At 36.2% G+C, this 15,435-nt stretch overlaps 1 protein-coding gene across 1 annotated transcript in view; it reads left to right on the forward strand.

Annotated features, from left to right (window-relative positions):
- Positions 1 to 15,435, forward strand: part of Nsf (N-ethylmaleimide sensitive factor, vesicle fusing ATPase) — a 157,360-nt gene that overhangs the window by 123,192 nt on the left and 18,733 nt on the right. Inside the window, exons 16-17 of the mRNA XM_047544660.1 lie at positions 3,733 to 3,799; positions 5,957 to 6,036. Of these exons, the coding sequence (XP_047400616.1) occupies positions 3,733 to 3,799; positions 5,957 to 6,036 (147 nt within the window). The remainder of the gene's footprint in view (positions 1 to 3,732; positions 3,800 to 5,956; positions 6,037 to 15,435) is intronic.

Genomic DNA, 15,435 nt, shown 5'->3' on the forward strand with positions numbered 1-15,435 from the left:
GCATTTTGTCTTCCAGTACCTCCTCCTCTGGTAGTTTACCTACCTAAAGTTGTGGTAGAACCTTTTAGTTCAGTATATAAATACCTCACTAGACTTTCGTCTGGCAGCTAATTTCATGTGTGTGCCAGTCAAACCTGAGTCTCTTCTTAGTGATCATTCTGCTGGGGCCCCAGGCAGGAAAACCATGAGTTTCTGAGGAGACTAGACAGAAATCATGGACCCAAGGGAAGAGTGATGACCTCATATCCCACTAGTGACTAGATAAGGAAGGGAATACATGTGTAAGAAGGGAAAGGGGTGTGGGTACGTATATTTATATTGGTGCAGAGGAGTTCCAGTCACTGAGATTGGTCAAGTTGCAACTAGAATTGCACTGTCTTGTCATGCTCAGTACATTAAGAGACTTGGCTGCGAGTGCTCCTCTCTGCAATAGTGATTAGTACACTGACTGCTGTCTGTAAAACAATAACAACAAAACCCCTACTACTTTACAGTAAATGACTGCCACAGGTATTTTTCTTCTCAAATGTTATAGGTAGCCCAGGCAGTCAACTGTGAGCTGATTTGTAATGCTTTGTGAATTATAATATCTGAGATAAGCTGGTAAGACTATATATCACATAGCAATTTATCATCAGTGTAGATCCCAGAAATGTCCTAAAGAAGGTCTCTGTAGCCATATAAGCTATACATTGTTTTGAGAAAGAAGAACTGGTTCAAGAAAAAATGCAGAACTACTACAACAAGCCAGACCCTGGTCTCTCAGGCCCCTGTGGCTCTAATCCATAATCCCTTAGGCTGATGGACATAACTGTATGCTTGCCTCAGAATTTATAGTAGAATTATGAAAAATGTTTTGAAAAACAAAGCCTTATTCTTAGTGATTCCCTGAAATTACCTGAGTTTGTAAGTTACCACATTGGCTGCCATATTGGTCTAGTCTTCAAAAATTAGCAAGTAACTACTGTGGAACTACTGCCAGACTTTCTTTTGAATTCACCAACTCAAAACCAAAAGGAGCCATCTTTATGTATCAAAAAACTGAAATATCCTATTCTCATCTTCTCTTCCCTTTTTGGGGGGAGAAGAGTTAAAGGGCTTTTCTCTTCCTGTTCTTCATATGTGCTCATGATCCACTCCCAAATCAACTTTTCCACATTATTTTTTATTTTGCTTGCCAAACCAGGAAGGATCTTTGACCTGTTTCTCTCTCCTCACCACACTCATTCATTTGCCAGGTCGACCTGTTTAAACTACTTTCTTCCCCCTTTTCCACAAGTTAACTCATATTCATCCTTCAAATCTCTGTTTATATGTCGCTTTCTAAATTGAGGACACCATCCTTGACTCCCTAAGTTCCTTCATGAGTCAGGATGACTGAGTTTTGCTACAGTAATGGACAACCCCTAAATCTCAGTGGTTTAGCACAATGAAGTGTATTTCTTACTCATGCTGTATGTCTGTCATGGCTTAGAAGGTGAACTCATCTCATTATAGTTTCTTAGAGACTGAAGCTAATAGATAATAGAGATTCTTTCTCACATGTGATTCCATGAGAGCCAAGATAGGAAAAGAATATGGTGAATCATTCAGTGACTCTTAAGTTTTCTTTTAGAAAGTGATATATCTCCACTCACACAGTTACCTGTGACCAGCTTCCCCCACTCTAATTTTTATGAGGGTAGAATTACTTGTCTTAATTATTATTCTCTCTAGTGCCTTCATTAATGTTTGATGCATAATAGGAATTCAAATATGTTTATTGAATGAATAAATGAATATGGCAGAACTTCTTATTTTGTAAGTTCTTAGTCCTGTATTTGTTCCTCTACCATTTCTCCTTGAAGATCTTATCCCTTGTCCTGATTTCAGCAGTCACTGCCCTTAGAGTTATTTCCGTACCCTAACTTTAATCAGACATCTCCAACTACTTTCTTGATATTTCTACTTGAATTTAAAATGCATAAACTGAAATAAATACTTTTTGATTTTTTTTTGATAAGGCATCATAATAAGTGATATGAGGATACAGAAATAGTTAACAGTACTTAACCTTCTGAGTGCTTATAATTCAGTATTATACAGGGAAAAATAATACAGTGAGTCTGTAATACATACACAATATACAAAATGCTTATTCCAAAGAGAAGAGAGACAAATGACTTTGGGCAAGATGAAATGAGAACTTGTGTTATTTGAATTGTTGAATCTGTTGAGCAAACAGCATTACTGAATACCATTCTGTACTAGAGATAGCGTGAACAAAGTGAAGTTTTTAACTACCTCACAATCCAGTAGGGAGAGAAGTAGCTAAGGAAACAGGGTAGATGAGAGTTTGATGAAGTGTGGGACAGTGACTGAGAGGTAAGAGGGAGGAAGCAAAGGAAAACATTTCCACCAGAGGATTCAACTTGATTAAATATCTGAGGCAGAAATTGTTGTTGGTATTTATTCCAAGAAAGATGTAACAAGGAACTGATTCAGATGGTGACAATGAAAATCTATGATAACTTTTCTTAATTATTAAAAATATTTTAAAGATCAATATATGCAGGTTGTTTTTCAACTTAATATGAAAAATATTAGGATTATGTTGCTTAATTTACTTTATTTCTATACCTAATTCTAAATCTTCTAAGGTTAAAGGAATATTATGATACCTCAGGCAAGATGCCAGTGGGAACCAGAGCAGGTTATGCCATCTTGTGCACGAAAGTTTTCAGCCAGAGAGAGTGGGCTGGATGCAGAAGTTGCTTCTAACTCGTGACACCAGTGGGATGCACTGAGCCCCATCCACAGTTTCAGAACTGGGAACACCATCACTTACAAAAAAGCCATTCTTGAGACCATTGGGCACCTATATTCAACTGATACAAAAACTAATTCTTCTTACTATTGCTGTGTCTTTGCCAGAATATTACTTCCTTCACATTTGTTTTAATTTGTATTTCTTTGGCTGTTTTAATGCATTCTGCTTGTCTTTGGTCTTGTTTTATACATATATCTGATCCTTCATACCCAACTTTATTTTTCAGGGGAGAGGTGGATCTCACTGTTGCCCAGGCTGGTCTTGAACTCCTGGACTCATTTGATCCTCTCACCTCATCCTCCCTAAGTTGGCACCAGAGACATACCCCATTGTGCCTGACTGATACCCGATTTTAATTCTCTTATAAACTTTTTTACCATTATGGTCTGACTTGAGTTGATGGACTTCTAGTCCTTCAGCATTACCCCTGCCTAACAGGGCCACAGTTCTTATAGATAATAAATGGCATCCAGTTTTATTCTGCACATCCCTTGTGGCTCCGTATAGACTTGGGTTACAACACTGAAGTCATGCTTCTGACAAAGATATGAGAGACCAACTGATAAACATGATGGGATTTGTTAGTTGATTAATGATCAGCTGTTCCTTGGCATGCCCAGGTATGATACCTGCAACTCTTAGTGCTGAAAACAGCCTTAACCTGATCTCTTCTTAACCATGATCCAATTGTGTTATCTCAGATGCAAGTCATTTAACTGCTTTGGACCTCAATTTTCATATAAGAACTCTTTTGGTTCTAAAATCCTGTAATCTACTAAATTCTAATTTATTGTTATCTGAAGTATTGGTGTTTTACTAAGCTTTGTTTAGGCTTGCTCAGGAATTAACTAAAGTAAGTGTTGTTAGAAATTGACCTAATTCTGGAGGGCAGTGAGATAATAAATGGTTCTGTTTTCTTCCAGATCTTTGATGATGCATACAAATCCCAACTCAGTTGTGTGGTTGTGGATGACATTGAGAGATTGCTGGGTGAGTCATAATTTGACTATTTACTCTTTTTACCACATTATAGCTGAAGTCTCAAAAAATTAAAAAAGACAAATAATGGGTATTTGTAAACTATAGGGCAAGGGAAATATTGTTCTTTATCATACAAGGAAATATAATATTATCTCTTACATCTAATGTCAACAATAATATTCACTCATGGTAAGATGTCTTGTGACCTTGACTCTATTATAAACTGCTTTCTTTTAAGGACCCACATTTCATATTATTTTCTGTCTTGTACAATGTGTCCTCCATAATAAATTATTAATATTTTGAGGGTGATATATTTGCTATTCAGTATCTCTGAACTGCCAGTAGCTCAGAGGCCCACTTGTAAACTTTGACAGAACTAAAGAAAGAGGAGTTTAGGATTGTAGTAAAACCCCCAAATTTGCTATAACACCTGGGGCAGAAGTTGTAAGCTCTCTGTACATCAGTTTCTATTCTTACAATACAGTCTATAATTCCTTCTATGCTAATACCACAGAAAAATTGTGAAAACAAAAATGGGATAATAAATGTTGAACACATTCTGAAAGTGTCAAGTACTCTATAGTAATTTTTTAAAATATTTATTAAACATCTCCTATGTTGAAGTGCAGTCCAGTGGGATACAAAGATGAGTAAGACTGAGTCTTTGCACTCAACATAGTAATTGCCAGAAAATTCTGGTACTGTTACACTTTATTCATTGTAAAATTAAGTCAATCTGGCATAAATCATAACAGTGGATCAGGATAGAATAATAAATTCCATTGAAATAAAAACCCACCTGGTGACTTAATAAACATCTGAGAATACTACCCAACACCTGATTAATCTTCCATGAGCTTTTCATGATTGCGTAGTCATAATTTCATGTTCACTATTCTTACTGTGTTTTCCCCATGATTTTCAGACTTGGCATTAAATTCTGTTGTTTATTTTTTTAAGTTTTGGCAATGTTTGTCATAAAGCAAAATCAGGTATATCCAGGAAAAGTCTCCTCAAATTGATAGTTTTATGTAATGACCTAGGTTTTGGTGTGCAATGTTTGATACATCTCAGCCCAGTTTATAGGATTATTTCTTTAAAAGCTTTTAGGCACATACTCATAGCTCTGTGTAAATTCCTTTATCTAAACACAATTGAGATGTGTGGTCATAGCAACACCACTATGTCAGGAATGTGTGCCCTCTGAGTATATTTTCACTTGTATGAATAGTTATTTTCTGTTCATGTTTGTTCATTTATTCAGCAAGCATTTGCTGAGCCCTTACTACTGTGCTGGAATTAGTAGGGTCTAAGAAAAATAAATAAGATTCTTCTTGTCCGTTTTAACATATATTGGCAAAAACTAATGCAAAATGGAATGTGCATGTATTCTGAATATTCTAAGAACAAAGGGATCGCTTTTGACATCAAGAGGCTGATGCCTACTGGGAGCTCTAAGCACAGGTCTAGGTTGCATATACAATATGCAGAGACAGCTAAGGAAGTACCATTTACTCTGAATCTTTTTTTTTTTTTTGTACTGGGGATTGCACCTACGGGCACTTGACCACGGAGCCACATCCTCAGCCCCTTTAATTATTTTACTTTGAGACAGTCTCAAGAGTTGCTTAGGGCCTCTCTAAGTTGCTAAGGCTGGTCTTGAATTTGGGAATCCTCCTGTCTCAGCCACTGTGCTGAATCTTGAAGTATTGGTAGAAATGTAACAGGTGGAAAGTTCTTTTAGTTATCCTCTCTTCACCATCTGAAGGCCAGTGTTCATCACCATCATTTCAGTTACTGTATTGCCATGGTTTGCAGCAATTTCCTAGAAATGTGCGATAAATACACCTGGATGTTTTCCCCTTTAAAAAAAAAAAATTCTGAAAACCAGACAAAATGTTTACAGGAACTCAGAAATGGATATTTAGAAGTTTTTTTTTTTTTTTTTTTCCTCCAATTTACAGAAAAGGGTTCTAAGGGTTCTTACATGGTATTTTAAGCATCTAAGTTACTGGAGATATTTTACCTTATTACAGATACTGGAGCTATTTTTCTTATGATGTTACTTAGGATGATGTTTACTCTTGATGTAGAACAACTGGAACGTTTGGAAGTGTGTAAATGTGTATCAGATGCCTAATTACAACCATGTTTCTCTTCCAGATTATGTCCCCATTGGCCCCCGATTTTCTAATCTGGTATTACAGGCTCTTCTTGTGTTACTGAAAAAGGCACCTCCTCAGGTAAAATAAATAAATAATAATTATAATAATAAGGAATATTTTCATAGAATCTTTCAGTAAATTGCATGTAGTGGTGCATTCTTTCTTTGACTAAGCCAGGGTTCTCATAAACACAAAATCCTGTTGTGAAAGAATTTTGAAAGATCATCTGTATTGCCATGGATTGCAGCAATTTCTTAGAAATGCTCATTAAAAACACCTGGATATCTTTCCCCTTAAAGGAAAAAAAAAACAAAAACAAAAACCAGAAAACCTACTCTGAAAACCAGAGGTCTTCTGTCTTAAGGTAAATTATTTTCTTAACAGATTTTTTTCCTCTTCTGAAAATATCAAAATCTAACGATTTCAGTTAGTCTCATTTCTTGCTTTATAAATTCTTCAACATATTCTACATCCTTACCCCCTTTACCACCTGAGAGAGATTATGATATTAATGTAGAAGGGATTAAATATTTGTTCCTGTTTGTTGCATTTATCATTTCACAGATTTCCCTAAGAGTTTTCATTTGAGGACTTGTGAGGTTTTTTTTAACTGTAGGAAGGGTTTTTCATTTGTTTTGGTTTTTTTAATTTTACAGATGATTTTGAGTCATTTCTTTTGTATCACATGGTACATTTTTTGTGCGGGGATTGGGGGTACTGGGGATTGAACTCAGGGACACTCAACCACTAAGCCACTTCCCCAGCCCTATTTTATATTTGATTTAGAGACAGGATTGTACTGAGTTGCTTAGCACCTTGCTTTTGTTGAGGCTGGCTTTGAACTTGAAATCCTCCTGTCTCAGCCTCCCGAGCTACTGGGATGACAGGCATGTACCTCTGCAACTGGTTTACATGGTACTTTTAAGGAATGACATCATAGCCAGGATCTTGGTTCTTGTGGTTACATTTCTACTGATGTGGCTACTAGAGATTTTCTTAGCTTAACAACCTATAAAGGTTGGTTTAAATATGTTAATTATATAGGGGCTGCCAGAGCATGTTTGACTATGTCTCAAGACAAATTCTTTTGATTGATTCTGTGTGTTAAAACATTGACAAAATGCCAATCAAGGCAGATACAAAGGGTGTAAGCATTAATTTGAAAAAACATCTTACTGTCTATTTGGGAATTCTGTACATGAATATAAAGATATAAACTAAGCTATAGGGAAAATATTTAGTGTTAAATTGATGAATCTAATTTTTAATTTAACAGTTAAAATAATATGTATGTATTTTTACATTTAACGGTAAAGGACTATCTTGATTTTCTAGATTTTGGGGGTTTTAAAAAAATTTCTAGAGTAGTGAAAGTAATCTAACCTATAATACCCTTGAAAATTTGCTACATTAATGCACTGTGGGAGGATTTCTAAAGCATCTTTCCATAAACCATTATTCTCAGGACTGGAATTTGAGCTTATACTAAGGCTTAAGTCAGAGAAGTAACTCTATTTTTCCCCTCTCTGATTCCTTAAATGTTCTCATAAATATGTAAATAGATATATCTAAAGTTGCTGAAACAAAAATAATTTCTACCCAATACCAAATATGTATCACAACCACAAAAATCCTTTTTTTTATGAAGTTAGCATATTTTAAATGATTAGAATAAAAGATGCCTTCTGGGCACTTAAACTTATTTCTTGTAACATTCCATTTTTTGATTTAAAAAAATAGCTAAGAATCACTTGGGAGAAGGAAGAATAATTTTCAATGCTATTTTGAACAACTTGTTCTTTACATGGTTAAATACTACACACATTGGTTTAAGTAAGGATACATCATCTGGCTGAGAGTTATTTGTAATCCAAAATAGATACTACTATAGAAATAAACAGAAAATGTTTATATTTTGATTAAAAACTTAAGAATAACTTTATATTTTATAAGAATAATTGTAATTTCTCAAGGAACATTATCTTATATTTTAAATCTCACATCTGGCATAGAGGCTTACACATATATGCTTCATGAATAAGTTATTCAACAAAAAATGTATCTTATTGAATATATATTTTTATATCTCCTCATTTTGAGCATGTTTTAGTATTATTCCATTTATATTTAGACAGGGTATTATTAGAGTAAAAACATTAAAAAATAAGTAAAGTTCAAATGGTCAATAAGTACATGCAAAGAGTTAACATCATTCATCATCACGGTAATGCAAATCAAAACCAATACAGTGAGGGACCACTTCGTACCTACTAGGATGGATGTAGTCCAAAGGTCAGGTAATAATGAAGTAAAAAAATTGACACCTATCTAATATTGATGGTGAGAATATGTAAATTGTGCAGCCTTTGGAAAATAATCTAGTAAATCCTCAAAAGGTTAACCATCAAGTTAGCAGATGGCCCATCAATTCACTCCTAGGTAGGTACCCAAAAAGAAATGAAAACATTTTATCTACACAAATTATTGTATGTGAATGTTCATGGCAATATTATTTGTAATACCCAGAAATAGAAACAACACAAATGTTCATCAAATAAAATAAAATCTAATATATCCCTACAGTGGAATACTATTTAGCAATAAAAAATGCAGTACTGAACATGCTGCAACATGGACAAACCTTGAAATCACTCAGAGTGTAAGAAACCAGTCACAAAAGGCCACACTGTACAATTGCATTTATACAAAAGACTCAGAATTGGCAAATTTATAGGGACAGAAAGTAGATTAGTGGTTGCCTAGGGCTGAGAGGGGTGGATGGGGAGACTAGGAGGTAACTACTAATGGATACGGAGTTTCTTTTTTGGGGTGATGAAAACATCCTAAAATTGTGGTGACAGTTGCACTTATCTGTGAACATACTAAAAACCATACGATTGTTATGTGCTGTATGACTTATATCTCAATAAAATGGTCACAATTTTTAAAATATGGTTTCAGAAGTTACTTCAATGATGAAAAAGGAGAATTATGTGGAAAACTAGAAGTGAAGGGTGAGCATCCAAGTACATGGCTCAAATTGGCTAGAAATAGCAATTAGATCTTTAAAAAGGGATGTAGAAAACATAGAAGTAAGAGATCTGGTTGCCTTAGTGATTGGAAATGGCAGGGATTCTCTTTTAAAGGAATTAATCAAAATGTGGTGACTGTGACCTGGTCTGCCTAAGATGACCTACAGGATAAGTGGCAGGAAAAATGAATACTTATAGGATTTTTAACTGGCATATATTTAAGAAAAAAATTTTAATGGCCCTTTCTGTACCACCTTGTTTTTTAAAATTAGTTTATATTATCTCAAGAAAATAAAGGAAATTTTTCAGGCTGATCCAGTATCAAGAACCTTTATAATTCTAAAGTGGAAGCATTCACTTCACCAATCCATTATCATTTAGGTTTTTCAGATGTTTTCAGTTAAAAATCTATGCATCTGAACATTATAAGGTGTATAAAGGTAGAAAACTATTATTTACCACTGGCAAGAAAACAAAAGCTGTGGACGTTTTTCTTTAAAAAGAAGAACTGTACGTGTATTACAATACAGCAATCATATCAGTCACAGAGTCCTTAATGTTGCATTTGTTGTAAATCCAGCTTTCACACAGAAAAATTGTGTGTGCATGTGTGCACATGCTCAAATAAAAGAATCCCTCCAGGGGCACTATGTTGTTATGTATCAAGATATTCTCTTTTCCATTTCCACCCCTCCCCCACCCCTCCCTTCTTGTAAATTGGCTTATTAAAACTGGTTCACAAGCCCTCCTTTTTTCCCTTTGTGATTGCCTTGCTCTTGGATTTTCAGTGTACAACTAAAAATTCAAGTCAGATTTCAGTTACTAGGATAATTTTCTTTGAATTTTAAATTTTTCTAAGTAAATGCATAGATTTTTAATGAACCTGGTATTCAGTGGATTTGCTTTAAATTTAGCGGGAGAGTTAATTTCATGATTGATTTATTAGCCCTTTGAAAGTATAAAAAGTGGTATCCGTAGTTCATGAAGACTGAAAAACATCATCACATTTTGTTTAGCATCTTTTTAAAACCAATTAAAAGCTTTTCTAAAATGGATTGAACAGGAGAAAATAAAACATGTTCCCTAGGTCTTTATTTCAATCAAGTTTCCCTGTGTTCTGCAGGAGAAGAGATCGAGGGGGGATAGAAAAATTGAAAAGGGCTGTCCCAGCAGGGAGCCCAGCCGGAGAAAAGGCTTCTCTGAGAACTCAGCAGCAGCAGCTCAGAAAGCTCCCGGCCGGCTTCATCTACATGCAGAGTCACACAAGGCATGGGGGCGCTCACCGGCACACAGAGGTTTCACATGTGCTTCCCTGCTGATTCCTGTGAAAAGCTAACAATTGGCTTGAGGGTAAAAGACCACTGCAGTTCACCCTCCCTGAGCTGGACGTACAATTTGTCCAGTGTTAGGAAATGTCCGGCTTAGCAGTGAGAGGCTTGAAGACACCCCTCCTTCCAGTGAGATTCCTAAAGCCTTCTCTTTTACTTGATGACACTGGGGCTCTTTTCAAGTTTTGCAGATTTATGGAAGTTGAGGGGGATGTGCTTTTCCAGATCAGGAGGATGAAAGCCTCGGTCTTAATGTCAAGGGAAGAAGCAGCAGTAGAGGGAAGGCCAGGTAAATTCTGCAGCCAGCAGCACCAATGGCTGGCTTTATTATTTTCCTCTTCAGTCTCTTCTGCCGCTTTTTTTTTTTTTTTTTTTTTTGAGGCAAAATAAAGTGCCTGAAAAGGAGCTCCTCAGACTGTAAAATGATGCGACTGTCCAGTTTCCTCTACAAGTGTGAGAGCAGTTAAACCCTTTAACCTGACTGTTTAATTCTGGGTATACTTGGCACTGTTGGAAATCAAATTGGAAGACCTCATCTGAATATAACAGAATAGTCTGGTAATTTATGGAGAACCAACCCTTTTTCAGTGCTTTCAACTTTTTTATATCATCACACAAAGAAAATAATAACATCTGATTATACACTTGGGTAAGTGGACAAACACTCAAAACTGACCCAGCCACCCCAGGACCCCCTGTTTTCCCCTCAGCTGACAGGAGTGGCTGTCTTAGTCAACATACCCCTCATTGGCAGCACAGCAGTGGAATACTCTTTGGAAACTTACATTCTACAAAAGAAGAATATTGCTTGAAATCCCTGGCAGTATTACTGAAGAGCTCAGAACTTACAGTTGTTTGTTGTTTTAATTATAAAATTGTTGAAAAAGAACTTCCTCACTGCTCTGGCACCGAGTAATATTGCCTAATAAGAAAGAAACAGGATTTAGAGCTGGGAGGGCATAATGTGTGAGCCAATAAGAAACTTTAGAGTACTTGGGAGGGAACTCAAGTAGGCAGACATATTTGTTTTTCCATGGGTTTTGTTTCAGCCTCACCACTATAGACAAGACTGCTTTCTGTGTGATCCTTTCTGACATCTTTGTACAGCCTTACTTCAGATACGTTATTAGGAAGTCTTGGTAATGTTAGGCAACTCTTCAGGCTTTGGGTTGCTTTAGTGAAATAAGCAGATAATGAAGAGACTCCAAATTGTGCAGGCCTAAACATGAGTATCTTTCCATCTATCTGTTTAAAATTAACTCTGGCTAATGACTACAATATGACTCAATAAGATATATAACCACTTTAGGAAAGAGGGTTAGTCATTTTGCCAGACACATTAATTGTAATCACTGATGTGGTGACTTCTGCATTGAACTTCATTTTTTATTTAAAAAAAAGTGTGATGATTGACAGTTAAGTGGCCCAGTTTTCCCACTTATTAAGTCAGTGACATTAGATGGCTACTGTATTTTATAAAAAAAAAAAATGTTTAGGTATACTTTGGTTATTATAGCATATTTTCTTGGAAAGTTCTATATATACAGATATATGTATGTTTATAATACACATATATGTCGACCAGTTTCAATACATAAAAAAATGAAAAAAAAAATGATGAATCCTTTTATAAAACATAGCTATAAATATCTGTTGAGTAAAATCAGCAAATATTTCAAGAAAGGGTTTGGTTTGGCTTGTTTTGGTTTTGGAAGAGCACATTTATAATAGGCACTAATAAATACCAAAATGAGTTATAAAATACATATACATGGCATATATATGCCATTTTTAGATAACTAAAAATACCTGAATTTTAATCATCAGAGAAGTGTTGATAGTGTCAACACAAAGCATTTTCTCAAAACCAGAATGTCATGTTCTGCTTCTGTTATCCTAGGTAAATTACCAGGGTGTGACATCAGCTTGAGAAAGCTTTGTTTTACTCTCCTAGTACTCCATGGTGCCATGAAGTGGCCAAACTCACTCTTTATATTGGGGGTCAGAAAACCTGAGTTTAAGTCTTAGCTCACGTATCTCCTGGCTTTATTGCCTTGAACTAGCCCCTTAATCTCTTTGCATCTATTTCTTCATCTACAAAGTATCAATAATTGCTTTTGCCTTACCTGCTCCATTGAGGGTCAACTAAGATATAGCAAAGGCCTTTGTAAACCTGGGGACTACGCACATGTAAGGTATTAAAAAAAAGAGATGTCTGTATATAGTCTGTAGTACCTTTTCAGCTTGTAAAATAGGACAACTGAAGAATATGACCACTATTTAAAGAACGTTGCCATAGAAAGTAAATTCAGAGTTTCAACTTCTACAGCCCAGTTGTCACTTCCCTCATGCAATACCAGGGAAAGAAACATGGGACTCCCTGCCTCTCCATCTTTCATTTCAGTGAGATTTAGAAGCTTCCTAAATTCTAAAACAAATACTCTGATCTGGGGATTGGGGATTTCTGTTGTACAAGGAAGAATGAAGTAGAGACCTAGGAATTTCAGAGCTCAATAGACTAGACGGAGGGCAAGGGCTTCTGGCCATTCTGTGATCCCTGAGGATGCTACCTAGTTACACTTGTCCTCAGCCCTCAGGGACTGGCCTACCTGCTTCCTTTCCCTGTGGCCACCTATAGCTTATAACCTCAGGTTTTTCTCCTGACTCCAAGTGCAACTGAATGGCACTTCATAGTTTCTTTCCCACCTTCCTGTACCTGAAGTAAGAACACAGACTTTTGGAAATTCGTTGGAATTTATGCTCTGTAGTATGTGCATAACAGCAATTGGGAAGAGGGAAAGCTTATAAAAGGCCCAGAACAATCCATCACTATTTCTGTATGTATTGGCATGTAGATGGAACCAGAATTTAATGTTTTAAAGTCATAGCTTGGTCTGTAACCACATCACCATGACAGCCCTACTTCGTACACTGAGGAGTAGAAAGAGTGCCCTCTAACAAGGAAGTGTAAAACACAGGAAACAGTAAAGCGGAGAAAAAAAAATCTGCCTGTTTCCACTTTTTTTAAAAAACCTATTTAGGCAATGTAGATAATATTTCTTAACATCTGTTTTGAAGATGGTGGGTCTTTACCACATGCACATAGAAAAGAGATGTCCATTAAAAGAGATGTGCTGCTGATAAAGCCTGCCCCAGCTCCTCCAGACCCTACCTTAGCCAGCCCTGGTGCAAGGGACTGCAGGGGACCAGACGCTAGGATAAGAACAGAAATGGCGGGAAGACAAGAGAAGTGACAGTGGTGAGATGAGAAGCTCTTTGGCGCCCCAGCTAATATTCGTGTATCTGTATAAACTGAGTCTGGGTCAGACACTGCATGCGTACTATCAAATCACCTTTCACTGAAGTTTCCAGTTATTCTGATAATACAATTTCATTATAAGGAAAAAAAGGACTTGAGGAGATATGCCAGAATTGTTTATCGTCGTTGCATTTTTGTCAGTTGTCCTCCAAACTTCCTGATTACATGCCTACTAAGTTTTTAAAAAAAATGAACCAGTTGCAATATATTTGTACATACATTGTGTATGTATGTACGCATGATGTTCATTTTTAAACATACAAAAAATAAATGCTTTAAAGCATGGTATTCAAAAGAAAGTTCTGTTTCTTCATCTTTAAAACAACTGTTCTATTTTAGATGGTAGCATATTATAGGTAATTTTTTTCCGCTTTATTGTTTCCAGTGTTTTACAAATTTTCTGCTATAAGTATATATTACTTTAATAATCAGAAAAAATGAAAACTTCCATGTGTATCTAGTTATGTTCATTTTTGACTCAGCAGCACAACTATCAAAATTCTTTAATTCCATTGCTTTGCAACTAAATTTCAGTTTGCCCACTGAAGTTAGAGTCTACTTTGTATCTAAGGTTGGTCCATGTGTAACGTATATTTCTAATCTTGGTTTTTCTTCTAAAAATGTAATGCCTGTAAGACACCCTGTGGTCACAAAAGTAAACATGGGAAGAGTTCCTCCTGACCTCACAGTTGTCCATGGAAACCCATCTGGCATTCAGCTGGGTGTTGTGCTTCCAGTCTCAACCCGTGGTGGTCAAGTGCCAGTGTGACTAACGTTGACCAGGATAGATGGTGACAATTGTAAGTTTCAGGGAAGGGAGATAGGGAGTTTTTTATCCAAAATATTTTTTTTTAAATATTACTTTAAGGAACATCTGCCTTTTTAGAATGTATGCTTAGTAAACCTTTACACTGTAGAAATACAAAAATGAATAAGATGTACCAGGGCTCGCAATCCAGGACCACCTGTTTGTCTGGTACAGTTTGTATACAAGATGTGCACAGGTCAGGTGGCAGGTAGAGATCAACATCCAGCCCACATCAGCAGTCTGGCCTGGTGTGGGACCAAATCCACCCCTAGTAGGGTTGCCAGATTTGTAAGATGAGAACAGAGAATGCCCAGTAAAATTTGAATCTCAGAAAAAAACCTCAAAATTTTTTTAGTGTCAGTATATCCCATGCAATATTTGAGGCATATTAATCCATAGGGATTTATCTGTCAACCCTAGTCCTGAGAAAGAGATAAAGAAGGCTTGGGGTTGTGGCTCAGAGGTGGAGTGCTTGTCTAGCATGTGTGAGGCCGTGGGTTCAGTTCTCAATACCACATATACATAAATAAAATAAAGATCCATTGAGAACTGAAAAAATATTTTTAAAAAACTTTTTAAAAAATAAAGAGATAAAGAAGTACCTTTTTGCTCACACAAAGGTGCTGAGATTTGGGAGATAGAGGCAAGAGTGACTGAATTCACATAGATGGCTATGTTTTCTAATTCATCCACCTAGGGGTTTGTTGAGTTTCATTTTCTGATTTATGCAGAGGGTAACTGGTGTCCCTGTGACAACCAGCTTGGAGAAAAGATGTAAAAACATGATAGATGTAGTTAGGCTTCATATGTTAAACAGTTCTAGTGGAACATTACCTGAGAATGTTTCACAAATAGTAGTTCTTGATCCAGATCTTTGAAAACTGAATAAAAAGAGAAATGTTGTTGGGGAAGGTGTGCCATGCTAAGACCCCAGCTCTGCAGCACTGGAGACTGGAGACGTGCAGTGCCCAGATTAGCACATTTCTGTTC

The sequence above is a fragment of the Sciurus carolinensis genome, chromosome 3 (genome assembly GCF_902686445.1).
Source record: "Sciurus carolinensis chromosome 3, mSciCar1.2, whole genome shotgun sequence".
Lineage (NCBI taxonomy): Eukaryota > Metazoa > Chordata > Mammalia > Rodentia > Sciuridae > Sciurus > Sciurus carolinensis.